The following is an 18,934-nucleotide window of genomic DNA, read 5'->3' as shown; positions in this document are numbered from 1 at the left end:
GTCCACGGAAGGAGTTGGGCGGGGAAACCCGTGAAGACTTGGTAAACAAGAGCTATTGGCCAATGCTCAAGCCAATTGGTAAAGGGAACTCTCGGCTCGCGCGCTCTGATTGGCTTGGCGGAAGGAAGAAGCCGCCTCTCCTCCTTACCCGCGAGCTCGGGTATGGAGTCCTGGCGCTTCTCGGCTTTGGGAGCAGAGCACCTGAGGCGACAGGTGAGAGAGGTTGGGGTTGCGAGGCGGGGTGGCGCGAAGTTCGAGGCCGAGACCCAGAACGACCCCGGACTGGGCTCCCGGCCTCTCAGGCTCAGTCTCCTCAGCTCTGAGAATCCGTCCTCGGGAGCCGGCGACCTGGAAACTGACAGGATTTTGAATCTCGGACAAGCAGTAGGTCTCCTCACTCCGAGCCTGAGTTTCTCTGCCCTGAGGAACTGAGGTCACAATAGCACTTAGCTCATAGCTCGGTTCAGGTCTCACGCTATTGAAGTAAAGCCTTAAATAGATAGTTTTTTTTTTCTTTTCTGTTTTTTAAGTCGCTCAATCTTGTCCGACCCTTTGCGACCCCATGGACTGTAGCCTGCCAGGCTCCTCTATCCATGGGATTCTCCAGGGAAGAATACTGGAGTGGGTAGCCAGTCCGTTCTCTGGGGGATCTTCCTGACCCAGGGATCGAACCCAGGTCTCTTGCATTCAGGCGCATTCCTTAACGCCTGAGCCATGAGGTAGCTTTGCATTATTTATAAAAATCTAAAATGTGCACACGCACACCCAGCAAGTCACTTTTTAGGACTCTGTCTTGCAGAGATCCTGACTTAAGTGTGCAAAAAAAGGGGGTGGTGGTGAGGAGGTGTAACAGCTGTTTTTCGGCAGCTTGTTTCTAATTGCCAAGCGTTAGAAACAGCCTGAAAATGCCCAAGAAAAAATTTGTTTCCAGTCCATGATTTCATTTAAATTTCTGCTTTTAATAGTAGTAATAATAAAAGCTGGTACCAAAAACAGAGTCAGTAATAAAGAGCTATCAGTTAACTGACTGTGGTGTGCCAGACACTGCTAAGTGTTTTGCTTGTGTTATTTACTTTAACTTTCTCAAAGCCCATTGAGGTAAATAGTTACTGTCCCTGTGTAACTTTTAAGGTTCGTGGCTATTTGACGGCTATGTGGCTAGCTAAGATGACATCACTGGGGAGCAGTGGGTTCGAACCCAGATTTTTTGGTATGTTAGGCTGATTGCTGCTCTGTACTGCTTTGGCGGCACATAGCAAGTGTTGAATGTAGCTGCCTTTTTTGTTATCATGGGGTGCTTGAATTAGGCATTCTCTGAGGTCTGGGGACCTTCCATCCTCTCTCTGTCTTTCCTTTTCAGGACTTCCAGGAGCCATGTCGTCAGAAGTCCTGCTGGTGTCCGCTCCAGGGAAAGTCATTCTGCATGGAGAGCATGCCGTGGTCCATGGCAAGGTACAAGGCCCCCTGAGCCTTTGAGGGTTGGGAACTGCTGCTCCTGGACACTAATCTTTTCTCTTTCTTAAATTTATTTTTGGCTGCTCTGGGTCTTTGTTGCTGCGTGAGGGCTGTCTTTAGTTGCAGCAAGTGCAGGCTTCTCATTGCGGTGGCTTCTTTTATTGTGGAGCACAGGCGGTAGACAAGTTGGCTTCAGTAGTCGTGGTTTGTGGGCTCAGTAGTTGCAGCTTTCAGGGGCCTGGAGCACAGGCTTTGTTGCTCCACGGCATGTGAGATCTTCCTGGACCAGGGATCAAACCTGTGTCTCCTGCATTGGCAGGCGGATTCTTAACCACTGGACCACCAGGGAAGTCCCCTGATGCTAATATATTTTTAAAAATATTTATTTATTTATTTGACTGTGCTGGGTCGCAGTTGCGGCATGTGGGATCTAGTTTCCTGACCAGGAAATCAAACCCAGACCCCCTGCATTGGGGGCATGGCGTCTTAGCCACTGGACCAGCAGGAAGTCCCCTGATGCTAATCTTAAAAGAAGCTGAAAGAAAGTCTTAAGGTGTAGCCTGGGAGATCAGAGAGGTCAGTTTCTTCCCAGCTGGGCAAAGAAAAGGTAGGTGTAAGGCTCTCTGAAGGACTTCTCTGGCCCACCCAGTAAGACAGCAAGAAAATGACATGGAAAGCCACATGGGCAGAATGAAGTTGCTTAGGAAGTGAGCTTCAGTGGAGAAGAGATGAAGTTTAAGGACTAAACTCTGGGGAGAATGAATAGGATCCTGCAGAGGAGTCTGAGACATGAATATCTCATTTAACTCTTACAACTGTCCTCAGAGGTTAAACTTTCATTGTCCTATTTTACAGTTGTGGAAGTTGAGGCTTAGAGTGTTGGCAACTTGTTCAAGGTCCCACACACCTCGGCAGAGCTAGAAGTGACCCTATCTGCTTGAAACTAAAGCCATGCTTTCTCCGCTCCTCCATGCTCTCATTTTTCACGTTCTTATATTAATCTTTGAAAACACAGTGATCAGGGAAGCCATCCCATGGTGTTGAGAAATTCTGAAGTTTTACGTGGGAAAGGAAAAGACATGTAGGTATTAACTCCTGATTGGTAGCGGTTGTGCCTGTGAAGAAGGTGCCAAGGTTGATGAGAAGTGTCTGCCAAGGGCATAGTTCAGAGTGGCCCATGTGCTAGTATCTAAGTCAGAAGCCATGCATGTTGCCAGCGACCCCTGGGATAACTGCTGGTATCATGCCCTTTGTTCTGTAGGTTGCACTAGCAGTGGCCTTGAACTTGAGAACATTCCTCCGGCTTCAGACCCACAGCAATGGGAAAGTGGGCCTCAGCTTACCAAACATTGGCGTTAGGAGGGCCTGGGATGTGGCCAGCCTTCAGCTGCTGGACACCAGCTTTCTGGGTAAGTGCAGGGCGCAGGAACCAGGTTCGGCAAGAGCCTGGGCCCTGAAGAGAAGGAGAAGGAGGACGGCTGGGCCGTCATCCCAGGCTGTCCCCGAGGGACCCAAGGCAAGTCACTCTGGGGGTGTTTTCTCTCTTGTCCCCCGTAAGAATAGTTTCACTTATTTATTAATATATTAATTTATTTAGAATTTAAAAGCCTTCTCCACACGCCGACCTTTCCCTTCCGCCCAAGCAAATCTCCACTTTTCATATTTGCTTTATGTGAGTGTCCTGTTTTCACTGATTATGTTTTGGGAAAGGGCACTATTGGGGAAGTAATATGGCCTTTAATTTGTGTGTCTGTGTTTTTAATATTTTGTAGCAATTTTTAAGTTACTGGGCAATCTTTTAAAAATATATCTATATACTTATTTGGCTGCGCTGGGTTCTTAGTTGCAGCACACAGGATATCTAATTGCCGTATGCAGGGTCATTTAGTTGTGACACGTGAACTCTTACTTGCAGCCTGTGGGATCTAGTTCCCTGACCAAGGATCGAATCTGGGCTGCCTGCCCTGGGACCCTGGAATCTTAGCCATTGGACCACCAGGGAAGCCTCGTGGCCTTTAGTTTTGATATTGTACCATGGAGGTCAAACCCAGGCCTCTGAGTGATATGTGTGTGTGTGTACACGTGTATATGCATGTGTGTTTGAAAACTACTAGCAATTAAGCCCTTACTACATGCCAGGAGCTGTGCTAAGGGTTTTCTGTACCTTTTTTATTATCTCTACAACAATCCTGGGAGAAGATAACCCTGTTACCTCTGTTTACCCCTCAGGGAAACTGAGGTGCAGACAGATTAAGTCCCCTACTCAAGGTCAAAAAACCAGTCTTTGGCACAGTCAGGACCCACCCAAACCCAGGCTTGCCTGCCTCACAAGCCTGGAGTCCACCTACAGCCTCAGGTGTGGTGCTCGGACCCTGAGTCCACGTCTGTCCAGATTCTGATGCCTGGAGTGGCTCAGTTGCTTTGTGTTCTGGTGTCTATAAAAGCACCGAGGCCTCCTCATCCCCCCGAGTACACTTGGCTGCCTGTGTGACAGGGCACGGTGACGGTGCGGTGCTCACCCCGGAGCACGTGGAGAAGCTGAAGGAGGTGGCGGGCTTCCCCGAGGACTGCGTGGACCCCGAGCGCCTGGCCGTGCTGGCTTTCCTCTATTTGTACCTGTCTATCTGCCGGGGTCAGAGGTATGTGCGCCGTTGGGGCAGGGAGCCCAGGTACAGCCGCCCCTGAGATTGAGCCCAAGTTTTGGCCGCTAGACAACACATGGGCTGCCTTTCAGGCTCTGAATACCCATCAGCTGTCCTTGCTGCGTTCCAGGCACCATACTGGTGGTTGTTTAGTTGGTGGTTTAGTCACTTAGTTGTGTCCGACTCTTGTGACCCCGTGGACTGTAGCCTGCCAGGCTCCTCTGTGCATGGGATTCTCCAGGCAAGAATACTGGAGTGGGTTGCCATTTCCTTCTCCAGGGGATCTTCCTGACCCAGGAATCGAACCCAGATCTCCTACATTGTAGGCAGATTCTTTACTGACTGAGTTACAAGGGATGCCCACCTTGCTAGACTCTATATATGTGTGTGTGTATATATATATATGTTCTGCTTTCAATATTCACAGCAACCTCACGAGAAGGACACCCTCTCCATTTTGCACAGGGAGAAATTGGGACCCAGATAGTTAGAGACTTTCTGGGCCACATAGCTAGTTAGTAAGTGCTGAGAGAGGGGAAATCAATTCCATTCTCTTCAGTTCAACACCTGCCTTTTTTTTCCTCATTTGATCTTTTTTTTTTCCACACTTATTTATATTAGCTGGAGGCTAATTACTTTACAATATTGTAGTGGTTTTTGCCATACAGTGATATGAATCAGCCATGGATTTACATGTGTTCCCCATCCTGAACCCCCCTCCCACCTCCCTCCCCACAACACCTGCCTTTTTAACTCACAGTGCCTCTGGCCTTTCAGTTCAGTTGAACCAAAGCCAGAGTCCATTCTCGGATCTGCTGGGTAGCTTCTCTGTGCCATGGCCAGGGAGACACGCTTGTTCCATGTTCCACAGGCTCCATGGGATCTCTGTGATTAGCAGAGTGAAGCCTGTGTTATGATAAGATCTGGGTTGTCTGCCCATGGGGAAGCCAGCTCCTAGAAAGGGACATTCCTGTTGAGGTTGTGTCACGGGATGATACAGGGAACGGGCTGCGTGCGGCTGAGGGTCAGACAGTGTTGGTTCAAACCCCGGGTCACTTTCTAGCTTGAATGAGGTTCTTAGCCTTCCCAAGCCTCAGTTTCCTCATCTGTAAAATGGGGGTGGTGACAGCACCTCCCTCCAAGGGGTCGTGTGGAGAGTCAGAGCGCTGCCGCCCGGTGTGTTTCAGAGCCCTGCCCAGTCTGGACATCACTGTGTGGTCGGAGCTGCCCACCGGGGCCGGCCTGGGCTCCAGTGCCGCCTACTCCGTGTGTTTGGCAGCCGCCCTCCTGACCGCGTGCGAGGAGATCCCAAACCCGCTGAAGGATGGGGAGGCTGCCAGCAGGTAATCAGGCCGTCCCCCTGCTCCTTGTCCCTCCTGGGCACCGCTCTCCAAGGTCAGATCTGTCCTGTGGGCCCCTTACAGCTGGGCATGCTGAGGCGCAGGGCAGCCACACAGCTTCTGATGGTGGAGTGGGATCTGGACCTGGTGGTCTGAATCAAGAACTTGAGCTCTTTGCCACCACCCCCTCCCCGCCACCACCTCATTCCGACCTTGCCTCCTTTAGGTTCCCATGCTGTGGTTTTTTAGAAAGAACCTGAGCCCAGATGTAGAGGGCAGTGGATCAGATGAGCCATCACCCTTGTCACCAGCTCACTGTGGGACCCTGACCAGCCCACTCCCCCCACAGGGAGCCTCACTCAGTGTCATTTTCTGTAAACGGTGCTACCAACACCCAGGGGGCATTGCCAGGTCATACCAAATGGTTATGACAGACAGAGTAGCGTGCTGAGAAGGACACACAGAAGGAGCGTCGGTCCGGTCAGGGTGTCTCCCCTCCTGTTGATCTTCAGGCCCACAAGGTCGTAGCACCTCCTCTGCGGTTCTCACTGGGTCACCGAGGCTTGTCCAGACAGGGCTGCGGTGGGCCGTTTCTCTTAGTTGGGGAAACTTGAGAAACCGGTCCGAGCACAGATAATGCAGTTTGTCCTGGGAGTCAGGAATGAGGCCGCAGCATCCAGCCTGGCAGCTTCTTGCCAAGGCTTGTCCTGGGCCCTCATGGCTCTGGGAGCCCTCTTGCTGGGGAGCTTCCAGTAGCAGCCATGTGGGCCCAGCTGTGCTGTGTCGGGGAGGGTGTGCTGCTTGCCAAGGTCCAAAGCTCAGTTTGGTCCCTGTGGCCACAGTGGGTCCAAGGCTGTTGATAGGATTCCCAGTCTGAATTCTCCAGGGCTGCTCTGAAGGGCTCACATACCAGGGGGGTGGGGGCCGGTGGAGATGGCCTTGGCAGGCATCTGACAGGTAATGAGCGATTGCAGCTGCGGGGGGGCCATTTTTCCGGAATCGCAGTCACATTTGCCTGTGAACTCACTTCTCTCTGGGGCTCTGTTTCTTCATCTGAGAAGGAGTGGCTGCACCTGATGAATTCTTGGGTGGGGGTGGGGGAGCTTCCAGCCTTGACACGTGCTGATTCCAGGGTAAGTTGGTGACACAGGACAGAGGCGACAGGACCGCCGCTCAGTACCTCATGCTGATCGCTGATTCTAGAGCAGAGCAGTGGAGGCCAGGTGGCCTGGGTCCCCCAAATAGACATCTGCCCACGGACCCACAGACCGGCTCTGCCTTTCAAAAGATAAGGGTGATTGCGGGTGTGTGTGTGCATGTGCACGCCGATGGGTGTCCAAGTGTGCGTGTGGTCTTTCCTGTCCTGCTTCTTTGCACCTAGTTCCCCCACCTCCCCTGAAGACCCATCACTGCTTCTCAGAACCGGTAGGGAGACCAGACCTGGCCCCCACCCTCCCTGCCCCCAGCGTCTTCCAATCAGAAGAAAGAATCAGTTTGCTGAATGGACCGGACCCTAGGCTGCATTCAGGTGCCCCTTCCCCACCTCGCTCCCAGCTCATCTGTGGTCCTGGAAAGGGCCAGCTCTTGTCCAGTCCCAGGCATGGCACAGTCTACACAGCTCTGCCCCCACATCTTGCCTCCCTGACCCTCACCCCTTGTCCCTTAGGCCTCCCCATCCCTTTCAGAATGGGGTGCACTCTGTCCAGTGACATTGCACTTCTCGGAGGCTATAGTTAAATACCGGTGACTTCCTGACATCCATTCTGCATTAGACTCCAAGGCTGCAAGTAGTCAGGGACCACGTCTGTGTGCGCTTAGTCACAGGCACATAGTAGATGCTCAGTGTATATTGAACAAGTGAGCGAGTCTCGTCAGCACCCCAAAGGTCAGTAGTTATAAGCTTGGGCTCTGATGAGCGGATGTGGTTCCGACGTCACCATGAGTGGCACCGTGGTCTTGGGGATGCTGTTTCACCCGTCGGAGCCTCAGCGTCCTCTTCTGTAAGAAAGAGGGTGGTGACTGTACCTTCCCTGAGAGGTTATTGTGAGGATTACACATGGTGCATTAGGGGAAGCCTGTAGCACAGTGCTTGGCCCTGGGTAATCAGTAGCTCTGAGCAGTGTTGACTATTAAACATAGCTTCACAACCACTGGGTGAGTCTCAGGTCCATAAAATCCTCATCTGACCCTTGAGGAAAGAGCCTCAGAGAGGGTGAATGACTTGCCCAAGGCTCCACAGCGAAGGAGTGGGTGGACCGGGCTTGGAGTGACTCCAGGACAGAGACCCCAGGTGGAATACACACTGTCCCCTGGGTGTTTTGCAGAGCACCAGTGTGCTTTTCCATCCCATGATGTCCTCTGTGATTTGACACCTTTATCCCTGTTTCCCGAAGGAGGAAACTGAGGGTCAGAGGTGACGCGGCTGCTCAGCGACGCCCAGTGAGTTGGCGGCAGAATGGGGTTCAGCCCAGCTCCCTGCTTAGTCCACAGCTCAGCTGCACGGCCCCAGCAGCTTCTGTGGGTCTCAGGGCAGGGACTGCACAGAAGGGACACGAGAGCTGAAGAGGGCGGGACGGTGGGCTGAGCGCATGGCCGCATGTGGGCCTCGCAGATTTTCCAGTGATACTCGCGCTGTCACGGTGAGTCCACACCCCTTCTGGGGAGGAATCCAGAGAGGGCTGGGGCCAACGGGCCCACACGCTCAGGAGGCAGGAGTTGCGTTCCTCCAGAGGGGTAGAGAGGAGCTCAGAGAGGGCCGGCAAGGGGCCCAGAGTCTTTCAGCTCACGAGAGGCAAAGCAGAGCCCCGTGAACTCCAAGCCTCAAGTCTGTCCGCTGCATCGGGCAGGAGTGCTCTTCAGGGCCTGCTCTTTAGCCAGAGAGGTTCGGAGCTGTTTATCTGTCTTCTTTCTGAGTTTGGGGCCCAGACCCCTTCGCCTTTTGGTCTCCAGCAAGCCCCTGTGACCCCGGCCCTCTGCTACCCTCAGTGACCTCCAGCTCCCCATCCCCCACCAAGGACAGTAGGGACGAATCTCTGTGTCTCCTTCAGGTGGACCGAGCAGAACTTGGAGTTAATTAACAAGTGGGCCTTCCAAGGGGAGAGGGTGATTCACGGGAACCCGTCCGGAGTGGACAACGCCGTCAGCACCTGGGGTAGGTGCTGCCTTGGGCCTGCGTTCTCAGTTTTTGTTCTTTTTAGAAATTCCTGTGACAGGCGTAGCCGCCCAGGCTCCGTGGTTTGGGATGAACATACAGTCAGTGCGTTCTGCGGAGGATAGCATTTTCCTGATGGAGGGGGACAGGAACTTCAGGGTTTCCCGCCTTCCCGATCCAAATCTCCGGGGGTGGGCCAGGGCCTGGGAAGCCGTGGTTTCAGCGAGATCACTGCCCCCGGGGATCCAGAGGGCGCAGCCGCGGAACCACTGCCATGGGGGCTGCAGACCACACGAGTCGGGCTCCCCTCTGAGGACACCTGTTCACTGCAGCTGGACGCCCTCTGGCCCCACCTCCACTGCATCACCCTGCGGCCTGTCCAGGGACGCCTGGACGGAGGGGAGGGACCCCCGGTCCTGGGCACGGAGCACCTCCACGCCCTCCTGGGCCTTTGGTCCTTGAAGCTGAGATGCCCCGTTACGGGGCTGAGTCTGTTATGGTGACACTCTCCCCAACCCTAATCCAGCCCCTCTCCCAGGAGGCCCAGATGCAGAGCTTTTCCTGTGACTCTGACCCACCTGTTCTTGTCTTTAGGAGGAGCGCTCCGATACCAACAAGGGAAGATTTCATCTTTAAAGAGGTAATTCTGGGGGAGCTGCAGCTTCTGCATCTGATGGGGGAGGGGGAGCCCCATTTCTTTGTGAAGGAACCCGGAGCAGGTCCCCCACGTGGTCCCACAGGCTGTGGGCACGAGGAAGCCTGCTCTTTCCTGTCCACTTCAGCTCTGAAGTTGCCGAGAGATCAGAGAGGGTGGTCAGGCGAGGCTGGGCCATTCCGCTTCCAGAATGCGGCTGTTCCCCCAGACCCTCCTTCAGTTAGCACTTCATCCATCCATCCGTTTAGTGAACAAGAAGTGATTCCTTCCTGTGTTCCAGCTGACCCTACCCTAGGACCCTTGGTATAAAAATGGATCTCGGATGTAGTTCTGGGTGGTTAGAGACAGACATGCACACATGAGCCACCAGAAGACTCTGTGGCAGTTGCCATAGTGATGCCACCATGTCTGAGTAGGACTGGAGCACACAGGAGGCTCATGGGAGGCCTAGTGGAGGGACGTTTGGCAACTTTCAGCCTGTTGTAGATTTCCTTCCTCCCTCCTTTCAGAGGCACTGGAATTACAGATGTGTGTATTAAACGCCAGTATCCTCTGTTCTATTTGCTTTCAGGGTGGGACCGTCAGGGTCAGGGCGTGAGCCTGCAGCCAGAGGAACCCTCTGAGCCCCTGAACCCTCCCCCATCCAACGGGGGTGGGGGATGATGGTTGTCCCAGGGCACTCTGCTGCCTTGCGGGGGCCTTGCCACACTCTGAGGGTCCCGGGGCCTCTCACCTTCTGTAGCCAGGACGGTCTTCTTGGCAGCCAGACGGCAGGTCCCGGACCTCTGCTGCCTCCCGTCGGGCTGCTGCATTCGGGGCTCGGGCCTGGCAGGCCATCGTGTGCACCCCTTCTCTCTACACTTGTAGCTTCTTCTCTCGCCTGGTCTGTCAGCTTCCAGAAGCCGTACCTGCCTTTCTGAGGCTCCAGGTCAGCATTCCTTTAGCCTCAGCACTGTGGACATTTGGGGCCGGAGAATTCCTTGCAGGTGGACCGGTCCTGGGCAGCATGGGATGTTTAGTAGCTTCCCTGGGCTCTGCCCACTAGAGGCCTGTAGCCCCTCCCCCGTCTCCAGTGCAGCCACCAAAGATAGCTCCAGATGTTGTCACACGGGCCCTGGAGGGCAAGTCCCCCGAGTGACAACCCCTGCACCACACGGAGGAGGGAGCAGGGCCATTCAGGAGCGTGGGGCAGCTTCCTCTGGCTGCTTGTGGAAGCGATGGCGGGGAGGGGACGGGAGGTCTGGTCCCCAAGGGTAGGTGGCCCTGCCGGGTGGCCTGAACCCACACGTGGTGAGATCAGGAGTGAGGGTGGGAGGCTGAGGGTCTGGGCCCAGTCCGCCCGCCGCCCACGGTCTCAGAGGAGACAGTCGTGATGTCGATCTGGAACAAAGGTGTTCTTGGGGCTCTAAGTTGCCGGGGCTGACAGCAGGGAGGTCACCGTCGGGCTGCAGATCTGGGGAGTCCTTGATGGGGCAGGGGCAGGTCTCTTTCCTGTGAGCCTATTGTATCCTAAGCCCTGAGCTGGGCCCTGGGCTCAGAAGACCAGTGCAGATGTGGCCAGGCAGGTGCATGGCCTGCAGGGGTGATTAAGAGTGAGCAATGGAGGGTCTCCCGGGCATGGGAGGCGGGGGAGAGGCCCAAAAGTGTGTGCAGTTCCAGGGGGACAGGGAGCAGCAGGTGCTCTGGGGTCCCAGGGTCCAGTTAGAGCCTGGCTCTGCCATTTGCCTGCTGTGGGCCCTTAAGTGAGTCACTTTCCTGAAGACCTCTGTCTTCTCAATTATAGAATGGGAGTCCTAGGCATGAGAGTCCATGACAGAAACGGTATCTGCCAAGTGCTTTTTACTCCTTCCTGACGGAATTCATCCATCCAGTCCATAAGTATCTCTGAACAACCACCGGGTGCTGGGGTCTCAGCAGGGAACCCAAAGTCCCACCTTCACAGAGCCCCCACTTTGTGGGAGGAGATGATCCCTGGACAGTTGTCTCTGTAAGGACACGGCAGGCCATCCCCATGGCCTCAGTACACAGAAGGAGAGTAACGGCTGAGACGTGAAGGAGGGAACTGGAGCCCTCTGCCTGGATGGCATTTGAGCAGAGTGCCAAGGCCGGGGTCAGGTCCCTGGCAGCAGAGATGCATGTGCAAAGGCCCTGAGGCAGGAGTGGGGCTGACGTGTTGAACAGCAGCTAAGAGGCCAGGATGGCTGAGTGGAGTGAGCTCCAGGGAGGAGGGAGATAAGATGAGCTTGGGGATGTCACCCGGCCCAGATCACACAGCACTTAGAGGATGTGGCCCTAGGGGGTGGTCACTGGATGTCACAGGAGTCCTGAGTTTTGTGGGGCTGGCAGGGCTGGCAGCAGGCCCGTTTGCAAAGGACTTTATTTAAGAGAGATGAAGACATGATACCCAGACTCCTCCCACCCCGATAGATGGGGACACAGAGCGAGCGACCGACCTTCGTTGCCGGCTGGAGTGCGCCGCGGTGAGCAGATGGCAGGTTCTCTGAGAAGCTGCGAGGCCAGACTCCACATTAATCCTGCCCATGGCTTAAGGAGAAGCCCTTTACCCCCAAACCACGCATGGTGCTTCTCAAAAAAAAAAAAAAAGCATTGTTTGCCAAGTGGATCAAGACGCAGCCTCCCAGAACGCTGCCCTTTTGAGGAACGGCTTGTCTTTTAAGGGAAGAGAAAAGCCAAATAGAATGTTCATCTTTTGTAAAGTGAAAAAAAAAAAAGAAAAGCCGGCCTCCAAGGCTGAGAATCGATATTAATTTCATGGGCTTATGGGCGGTGAGATCAAGCAGGTTTCTGGCAGCCTTTCCCAGCCCTGCTGGATTTTACAGCCTCCAGCCTCAATTGGTGAAAAGAAAAGCAAATAAAGGTATTGGGGGCCTGTCCGTCTGCAGCTGTCTCCGGCCAGAGCTCATTCAGGTCCTCCACCCCCTGTCTCCAGCCTTGGGGCAGTGCTCTGAAAGGAGGACAAGATGACAAGAAACAGTTGCTTAAGTCTCCAAAGACAGCCAACCACAAGGACCATTGGGGCTGTGGTTTTAGGAGGGATTATAGAGCCCAGAGGGCAGGTGAGGACAGCCTGGTGGTGCTGGAGGGCCAGCTGACCGTGACTGCCCTGGGGCATCCATTCTCCTACCTGGGTGTGACTGACTCCCTCTGACCACACCTGGGGTCCTGCCAGGTCTGGGCACCAATGAGGCAGGGCACGAACAGGCTCACAACATGGGGACCAGACTCTCCCCATCTATGACCCATCCCTGGTCCCATGGCTTTTTGATTCTCCAGCACCCTCCCCTCCAGCTCCCTGGGGTGGCCCACAGGACAGAGCCTCAGCCCCTTCTTGTACCCTTGGTGGTGGCGCCTTTGAACTTCTAACTCCACGCGTGCCGGGCCCTCTGTCTGCACATTCACTCGAGGTCGAAACGACTGCATGGAGGAGCGAGTCACAAGCCAAGGGAAAACAACTGTCTGCCTTGGGGCCAAAGCAGGGATGCGGCTGTGGGCACCCGCAACTGGGCATCAGGAACCCTGCTTCCCAGACCTGTCTCCAGTTCACCTCCCTGGGCCCCCGCTTCCTGCCCTGGGTGAGGATGGGGCGGAGTCCAGGAGGGCCCCCAGCCCTGGCCCAGCTGCCCTGTCCTGGGCTCACCTTGGACCCTCTTTGCCCCACAGGCCACCAGCTCTGAAGATCCTGCTGATCAACACCAAAGTGCCTCGCAGCACCAAGGCCCTGGTGGCCAACGTCAGGAGCCGGCTGCTGAAGGTACTGCTGGTTCCACTCCCAGGAGTGTTCCTGGTGGGGCCACAACACTTACGTTTGGGTGTCCGAGCCCTCCTTCTGCCTCCTGGGTTAATGGGGGGAGGGGGTGGGGGGCAGGGACTTGGGGAGGCTCCGTGCACCCACAGCCCAGCAAGGAGGCAGGACAGGAATCCTTAAACAAGCTGCCTTTGCAGTGAGAACCTCCTCTCTGCTTGGGTGTGTGGTGGCCGGGCAAGGCAGGGACCAAGCCCGAAGGAGACGGGTTCAGAGGATGGGTGTGGGGCCATGTGGACACCTTCCCCCTCCACCAGGTGTCTGCCAACCCCTAGGCCTCACGGGCACTCGTCTCCTTTCCCTGCAGTTCCCGGAGATTGTGGCCCCTCTCCTGACCTCCATAGACGCCATCTCCCTGGAGTGTGAGCGGGTGCTGGGGGAGATGGCAGTGGCCCCCACCCCGGAGCACTACCTCGTGCTGGAGGTAAGAGCCCAGCTGCAGCTCGGGGTCCCCCACCCGCAGCGCTGGCCCGGGCAGCGGCTGCCTGTCTGCGCTTGGAATCCCCGGGAGCTAAAACGCAGAGGCTGGGCCTGGAGCCTGTGTGTGCACCTGTGAACAAGTGGGTCTTCTCTTGAAGCCTCTTCCCAAGTGATTGGGAGCAATCAAGGGGACACAGACACCCCTGAGTGTGGTGTCTAGTGTGTAATAAGTGCAGCGGGCCAGGCTTGGGGTCATGTGTGTAAGGACACGGTCCTCCATAATTCCAGGAGTGATTTCTCCCCTGGCCACTTCTTTCCTACTCTGTTTGCTAAGTACATTTAGTTAGTACTAAATACATCAGGTTCACGCCGTAGCTGTCTCTCACATGCTATGGATCAGACATGGTCTGAAATCTTTCATCAATGCTCCAGCCCCCACCCTTTGCCTAAATCTAGCTCAGAGATTGAGACCTCACACATGGGATTTCATCAGGCCCACGTCTGAATCCTGACCTCACTGGAGTGTCTTAAGAATGAAGTCAGATTCCATGGGCAATACAGGAGCACAATGCACGATGAGCCACCATGCTCAGCCAGAGGGCATGGGCTTATTCCCAGACCTGGCCCATCTGGCCCAGTGAATGTGAACTGGCATTAAAAAGCCACCTGGCTTCCGTGGAAGAACCGGAGGATCTGGCAGCCCCGGCTAACATGGCTGTGCTACAGCGGGTCAGCCAGAGGTGCCCAGGGAGCCACCTCGAGAGAGGCCCTGGGGTCTCCGATTCTCCACATTCCCCACCACTCCCTGATCGTCGCCCACAGCCACTGTACCCCATGCCTGGGGCCTCCCTGTCCTGCTGCAGGCACTTGAGTCTGCAGCCCCTGTCATGAGTGGGAGCTGGTGCTCTCCAAGTCTCTTCACAGATGATTCCTCACTTAATCCTCAAGCAGCCTACCTGTGAAGTGGGTACGTTGCCGCCCTGTTACAGACATAAACACCACGACCTAAAGAGAATGACTTTCTCTGAGATGTTTCAACTAGTGAGTGGGTGAGTTTGGAGTCAGTGACTTGTTCGTTTATTCTTTAGTCAACTTTTTTTTTTTGGTCTCACTGCGCGGCTTGTAGGATCTTAGTTCCCTGACCAGGGATTGAACCTCGTCCAGGGCACTGAAAGCACCAATTCCTAACCACTGGACCACCAGGGAATCCCCCCAAATTTTTAAGATGGCTCGGTGCAGGGATTCCATCTAATTCATTTCCAGGCTTTTGCCCTCATTCCCCCAGCTATCTCCCTCCATCCCTCCAGCCTTTTCCCTCTGGTTCTCGATTCGTTTCACGTAGAAAGGAAGGGAACACAGTCCTCCCGAGGAGGAAATTAATAATGATGGAGTGCTGCCTAAAATACACCCCATTGAGCCCCTGGAGAATGCCTCGGAACAGCACGTCGATTATACAGCATGTATATTTTTGGCTGCGGCAGTCACTGAAATGTGCAGCTCGCCTCCCGGACAGCTCTGCACTCACACCAGTGAGCTGTTCTCCTGTGTCACAGCCTGTCATCCGATCCTTGACAGATTTTGGATCAGAATGTGACAGGTGTCTGGAACCTGCATTGGCAACCTGACACCTGGTGCTCAGGCACCGAGAGAGGCCCCAGAAGTTTCCCCTCCCCTCCAGTCCCCAGGGCCGGTGAAAGACACCCAGGGCTGCCACCGGGCCATCGCGCATGTCTGCTCGTTTGTCACAGGTGCTGGGGTGTGGGAGGCAGGCTACTGGGGAGAGGCAGACATGACCCTGCCCGACGGCCCTGGGCAGAACCAGGTGGGCCTCGGCACACAGCCCCGTGACGGGCATCCTCCTGGCACACAGGTCCTTCCGGGACCCTGGGGCAGAGCTGCGCGCTGTGAAGCCGCACACGGCAAGGAGAGGGTGGCGACAGGGAGGCCAAGGGTGCTCTCAGAGGCGAGAGACGCGCGCGTCACATCAGGCAGACCCAGTTGCCGGTGCCGGCTCAGCCCTTCCCAGCTCAGCAGCCACTCTCCCCTCTGAACCTCAGTTTTCTCCTTTGAAAAATGGGGATACAGTAAATGAAGCATAAAAGCACTAATAGCAGCTGATGTTTGCCGAGCACTTACCTTGTGCCAGACTTCACGGGAAAGATGCCTAATTCCATCCTCCTGGCAACAAGGCAGATACTCTTAGAATCCCTGTTTTACAAGGGGGAGCCCAGGGGCTTTCCAGGTAGCACAGTGATAAAGAATCTACCTGCCAATGCAGGAGACTCAAGAAACTCAGGTTCAATCCCAGGAAGATCCCTGGAGGAGGAAATAGCAACCCACTCCAGTATTCTTGCCTGGAGAATCCCACGGACAGAGGAGCCTGGTGGGCTACAATCCATGGGGTCGCAAAGAGTCAGACATGACTCAGCACGCAGCACACAAACTGAGGCTCAGCTGAAAGACCTCATCCCAAAACACGCAACCAAGAAGTATCAGAGCCAGAACTCAAACCCAGGCTCAGCTGCCTTCAGATCCCACGTTCATAACTTCCCAACAGCAGGGACTAGAGTTCATTCTTAGAGCCCCAACATCTAGCAAGGTGCCTGGCATTTTGACGGGATTTGCTGACACCATTGGAGTAAATGAAATATAAATAGGAAATGCCTTGCTAGTGGAGATCGTAAGCTTTTTTATTTCATCAACCTGCCTCTTGTTTGATCTGCAGGAGAGCAGGAATTTTATTATCCATAATCAGAGAAATCTGAACAAACATTTAGCAATTCCCCCAACTCATGACCTAGTTAGAACTATACACACCCATTCTTCTTCTGAAAGTTGGTTCCTGAGGAAGCAGCAGGATAGCATATTACTTGAGACTTTTTCTGCAAATGCCCAAAATCCATCTCAACCAGGCTTTAGCAGAAAAGGAATTTATTGGCTTCTAAATGGGAAGACCAGAGGCGACAGCTTCAGGCATAGCTGAATCCAGGGCCAAAGACAACGTCATCTGAAATGTTTCTCTGTCTTCAGTGTAATCTCTGAGAACATATGCGGGGAAGATAACTCCGTCGGCGTGTCTCTGAGGTTGGCCAGTTTTAGCAGCTCCAGTGGAAAGAGGCAGGGTAAACCCTGGGAAGGCTGTTATTGTCTGACCAGTCCCCACGGCCAGAGCCTTCCGTGGCCAGACCTGGGACATGTGCTCACCGCCAGCTCCATCCAAGCCCCACTGGGAGTCCTGCAGGAAGGAGAGGGTCTCTTTTATCAGCGGAGAAGGACAGTGTGCCGGGCAGTCAAAGCCTTTTGAGGTCCCAAACCAGCGGCTGTCAGATGGAAGGGGCGGGCCCCTGACCTCAGCTCAGGCAGGCCAAGCCGGAACAGAGAACTTTCTCCCCAGGAGCTCATTGACATGAACCAGCACCATCTGAATGCCCTCGGTGTGGGCCATGCCTCGCTGGACCAGCTGTGCCAGGTGACCACGGCCCACGGACTGCACAGCAAGCTCACTGGCGCAGGCGGTGGGGGCTGTGGCATCACGCTCCTCAGGCCAGGTACCCAGGGGGTGGGCAGGGTTGCCAGCCTGGGCGCCCACAAAGCTTCCATGCGGGCAGTTCTCGGGGGAGGAGGAAGAAGCCTGTGAACAGTCACCTCTGCTCTGTGGCCTTGGTCAAGGGAATTAACCTCTCTGGGTCTATATAGCATCTAGTTTATGCAAAATCGTTGCCCAGATTCAAGGAAGAAAAACATATTCAGAAAGCCTGGCACAGGGCTTGTTCCTCCCATCTCTTTACCTGCCAAGCTAAGCACAAGCTTGAGAAATAACCAAGGCCTTGTCACCATCTACCATCACCGCCACCACTACTGGCCTGCTGTCACCTCCTGATGTGGCCAGGACGGGGACTGACCTTGCTACAAAAGAAACCTATCTCTACCCTCTTTAGTCTTTGGGGAAAGAGCAGGGCTGAGGAGCGGGCTTACAGCAGCATGCCCTGTGCTGGGGCGTTGAGTCACCGCTGCTTTCGGTTGGCTTCCTCTCCATCTCCTTCCTTTTCTCGTCCTGCTCTCCCTCTTGCTTTGCTGTAAGCCCACAGCAGTCCCCTTTCCCGCAGTAGGACTCCCAGGTCTCAAAGAGATGCCGCGCCTTAACTTTGGCCGACCTTGACTGTGGGGGCCTGGCTTAGGGGCAGTGACGATGGCGGGAGAACATTCCTGGAGTGTGTGCGGTACACTGGGCCAGGCCCTCCACCTGTCATAGCCCATGTCAGCCTCTCCGTAACCCTTGGGTAGGTCTCACTGTCAGCCCCACCCCCAGATGAGGAGATGAGGCTCAGAGAGGGGACATCATTTGAGGCCCCACGGCCAGGTTCCACATGACTAGGGGTCCATAACCTTCCCGCGGAGGATGCCAGGCTCGGCATTACAACAGGAACACCAGTCCCCTGCCTGTGCTGCAAGCGGGGCTGAACGTTCTCTGAGGGAGCCGATGGTGGGAGTGACCTGCTGCCCTTCCTGCCCGCAGATCTGCCACGGCCGGAGATAGAGGCCGCGAAGCGGGCGCTGAGAGACTGTGGCTTTGACTGCTGGGAAACGAGCATTGGCGCCCCTGGTGTGTCTGTCCACGCGGCCACCTCCCTGGATGCCTCTGTCCAGCACGCTCTGGACAGCCTCTGAAAGGAGCCCACGTGGCTACAGCCCCACCACGAAGCCCCTTCCCAGATTCCTCTAGGTGCTGAAGTTGGCTTCTGTGCTGGCCAGTGGATGCCCAGCTCCTGATACTGACGGGAGGCCCCCAGCCCCTCTGTGATAGCCCTCCCGCCAGCTGTGCCCCTCATTCTGCACCGTGAGCCAGGCTGCCTGGAAGCCGTGGTCTGTGTTCTACAACATTCTCTTGAGCCAGCCCATCAGTGGGGTGTGTGTGGCCGTTGGAGACAAGAGGGCCTCTTCCCGGCCTCCCGGAAATTTCCATGGACCCACAGACTCCCTGGCTGAGCTGCTTGGATGCCACATGCAGGGGTCTGGTTCACAGAACAGCGGACCTTTTCCCTCCCTCTACCTCTGCACTCCTGCCTGTCTGTCCCACCTCCCCCAGGAAGCCTTCCTGGGGTGTTTGGGTGGTGATCTTTGCCTTCTGCCTTCCATCTGGCCTGAGGGTCGGCCAAAGGCAGGGTCGATGTGCAGTACCTTCTGGTCTGTATCCGAGGGGGTTGCAGAAAAGATGGCAAAGGGGAAATAAAAAGATCTTGAGTAAACAGTGCTTCACTCACTTCTTTCCATGTCTAGAAAGAAATGGGAGGGTCTGGTAGTCTCCCGTCACCCATACCTGCCGCCTCTTTCCTGTCCCTTCTCCAGCCACTTTCTTAGTGGAAAGGGCTTTGGGCCACTTGGTTGTATGTGTCTTCAGATGGCCCTGGTGGACAGGATGGATGCCCGAACATCAAACTCTCAGCCCGT

The 18,934-nt window shown here is 55.1% G+C and overlaps 1 protein-coding gene across 4 annotated transcripts; it reads left to right on the top strand.

The window, feature by feature from the left end:
• Positions 1 to 103: 103 nt before the first annotated feature.
• On the top strand, positions 104 to 18,732 carry MVK (mevalonate kinase). Of its 4 annotated transcripts, none has more exons than XM_070475430.1 (11): positions 104 to 213; positions 1,361 to 1,452; positions 2,717 to 2,864; positions 3,950 to 4,094; positions 5,285 to 5,440; positions 8,485 to 8,588; positions 9,183 to 9,228; positions 12,925 to 13,015; positions 13,374 to 13,490; positions 14,411 to 14,535; positions 16,881 to 16,991. In XM_070475430.1, the coding sequence occupies exons 2-11, from the start codon at positions 1,375 to 1,377 to the stop codon at positions 16,894 to 16,896; spliced, it is 1,026 nt and encodes a 341-aa protein (XP_070331531.1). In that variant the 5' UTR covers positions 104 to 213; positions 1,361 to 1,374; the 3' UTR covers positions 16,897 to 16,991. The 4 variants fall into 4 exon arrangements, with proteins under 4 accessions (XP_070331531.1, XP_020762808.2, XP_070331534.1 ...); XM_020907149.2 differs by lacking the exon at positions 14,411 to 14,535 and adding an exon at positions 18,003 to 18,732 and having other exon boundaries at positions 106 to 213; positions 16,881 to 17,034; XM_070475433.1 differs by having other exon boundaries at positions 106 to 213; positions 14,438 to 14,535.
• The last annotated feature ends 202 nt before the right edge of the window (positions 18,733 to 18,934 follow it).

The sequence above is a fragment of the Odocoileus virginianus genome, chromosome 12 (assembly GCF_023699985.2).
Source record: "Odocoileus virginianus isolate 20LAN1187 ecotype Illinois chromosome 12, Ovbor_1.2, whole genome shotgun sequence".
Classification (NCBI taxonomy): Eukaryota; Metazoa; Chordata; class Mammalia; order Artiodactyla; family Cervidae; genus Odocoileus; species Odocoileus virginianus.
Note: the sequence above shows the minus strand (reverse complement) of the source record. Positions and strands in the feature narration are given on the sequence as shown.

Coding starts and splice junctions, on each gene's coding strand:
- MVK (XM_020907149.2), top strand. CDS start 1,375: ATGTCGTCAGAAGTCCTGCTGGTGTCCGCTCCAGGGAAAGTCATTCTG. Junction 13,016..13,373: donor TCAGGAGCCGGCTGCTGAAG/GTACTGCTGGTT, acceptor CTTTCCCTGCAG/TTCCCGGAGATTGTGGCCCC. Junction 13,491..16,880: donor AGCACTACCTCGTGCTGGAG/GTAAGAGCCCAG, acceptor CTTTCTCCCCAG/GAGCTCATTGACATGAACCA.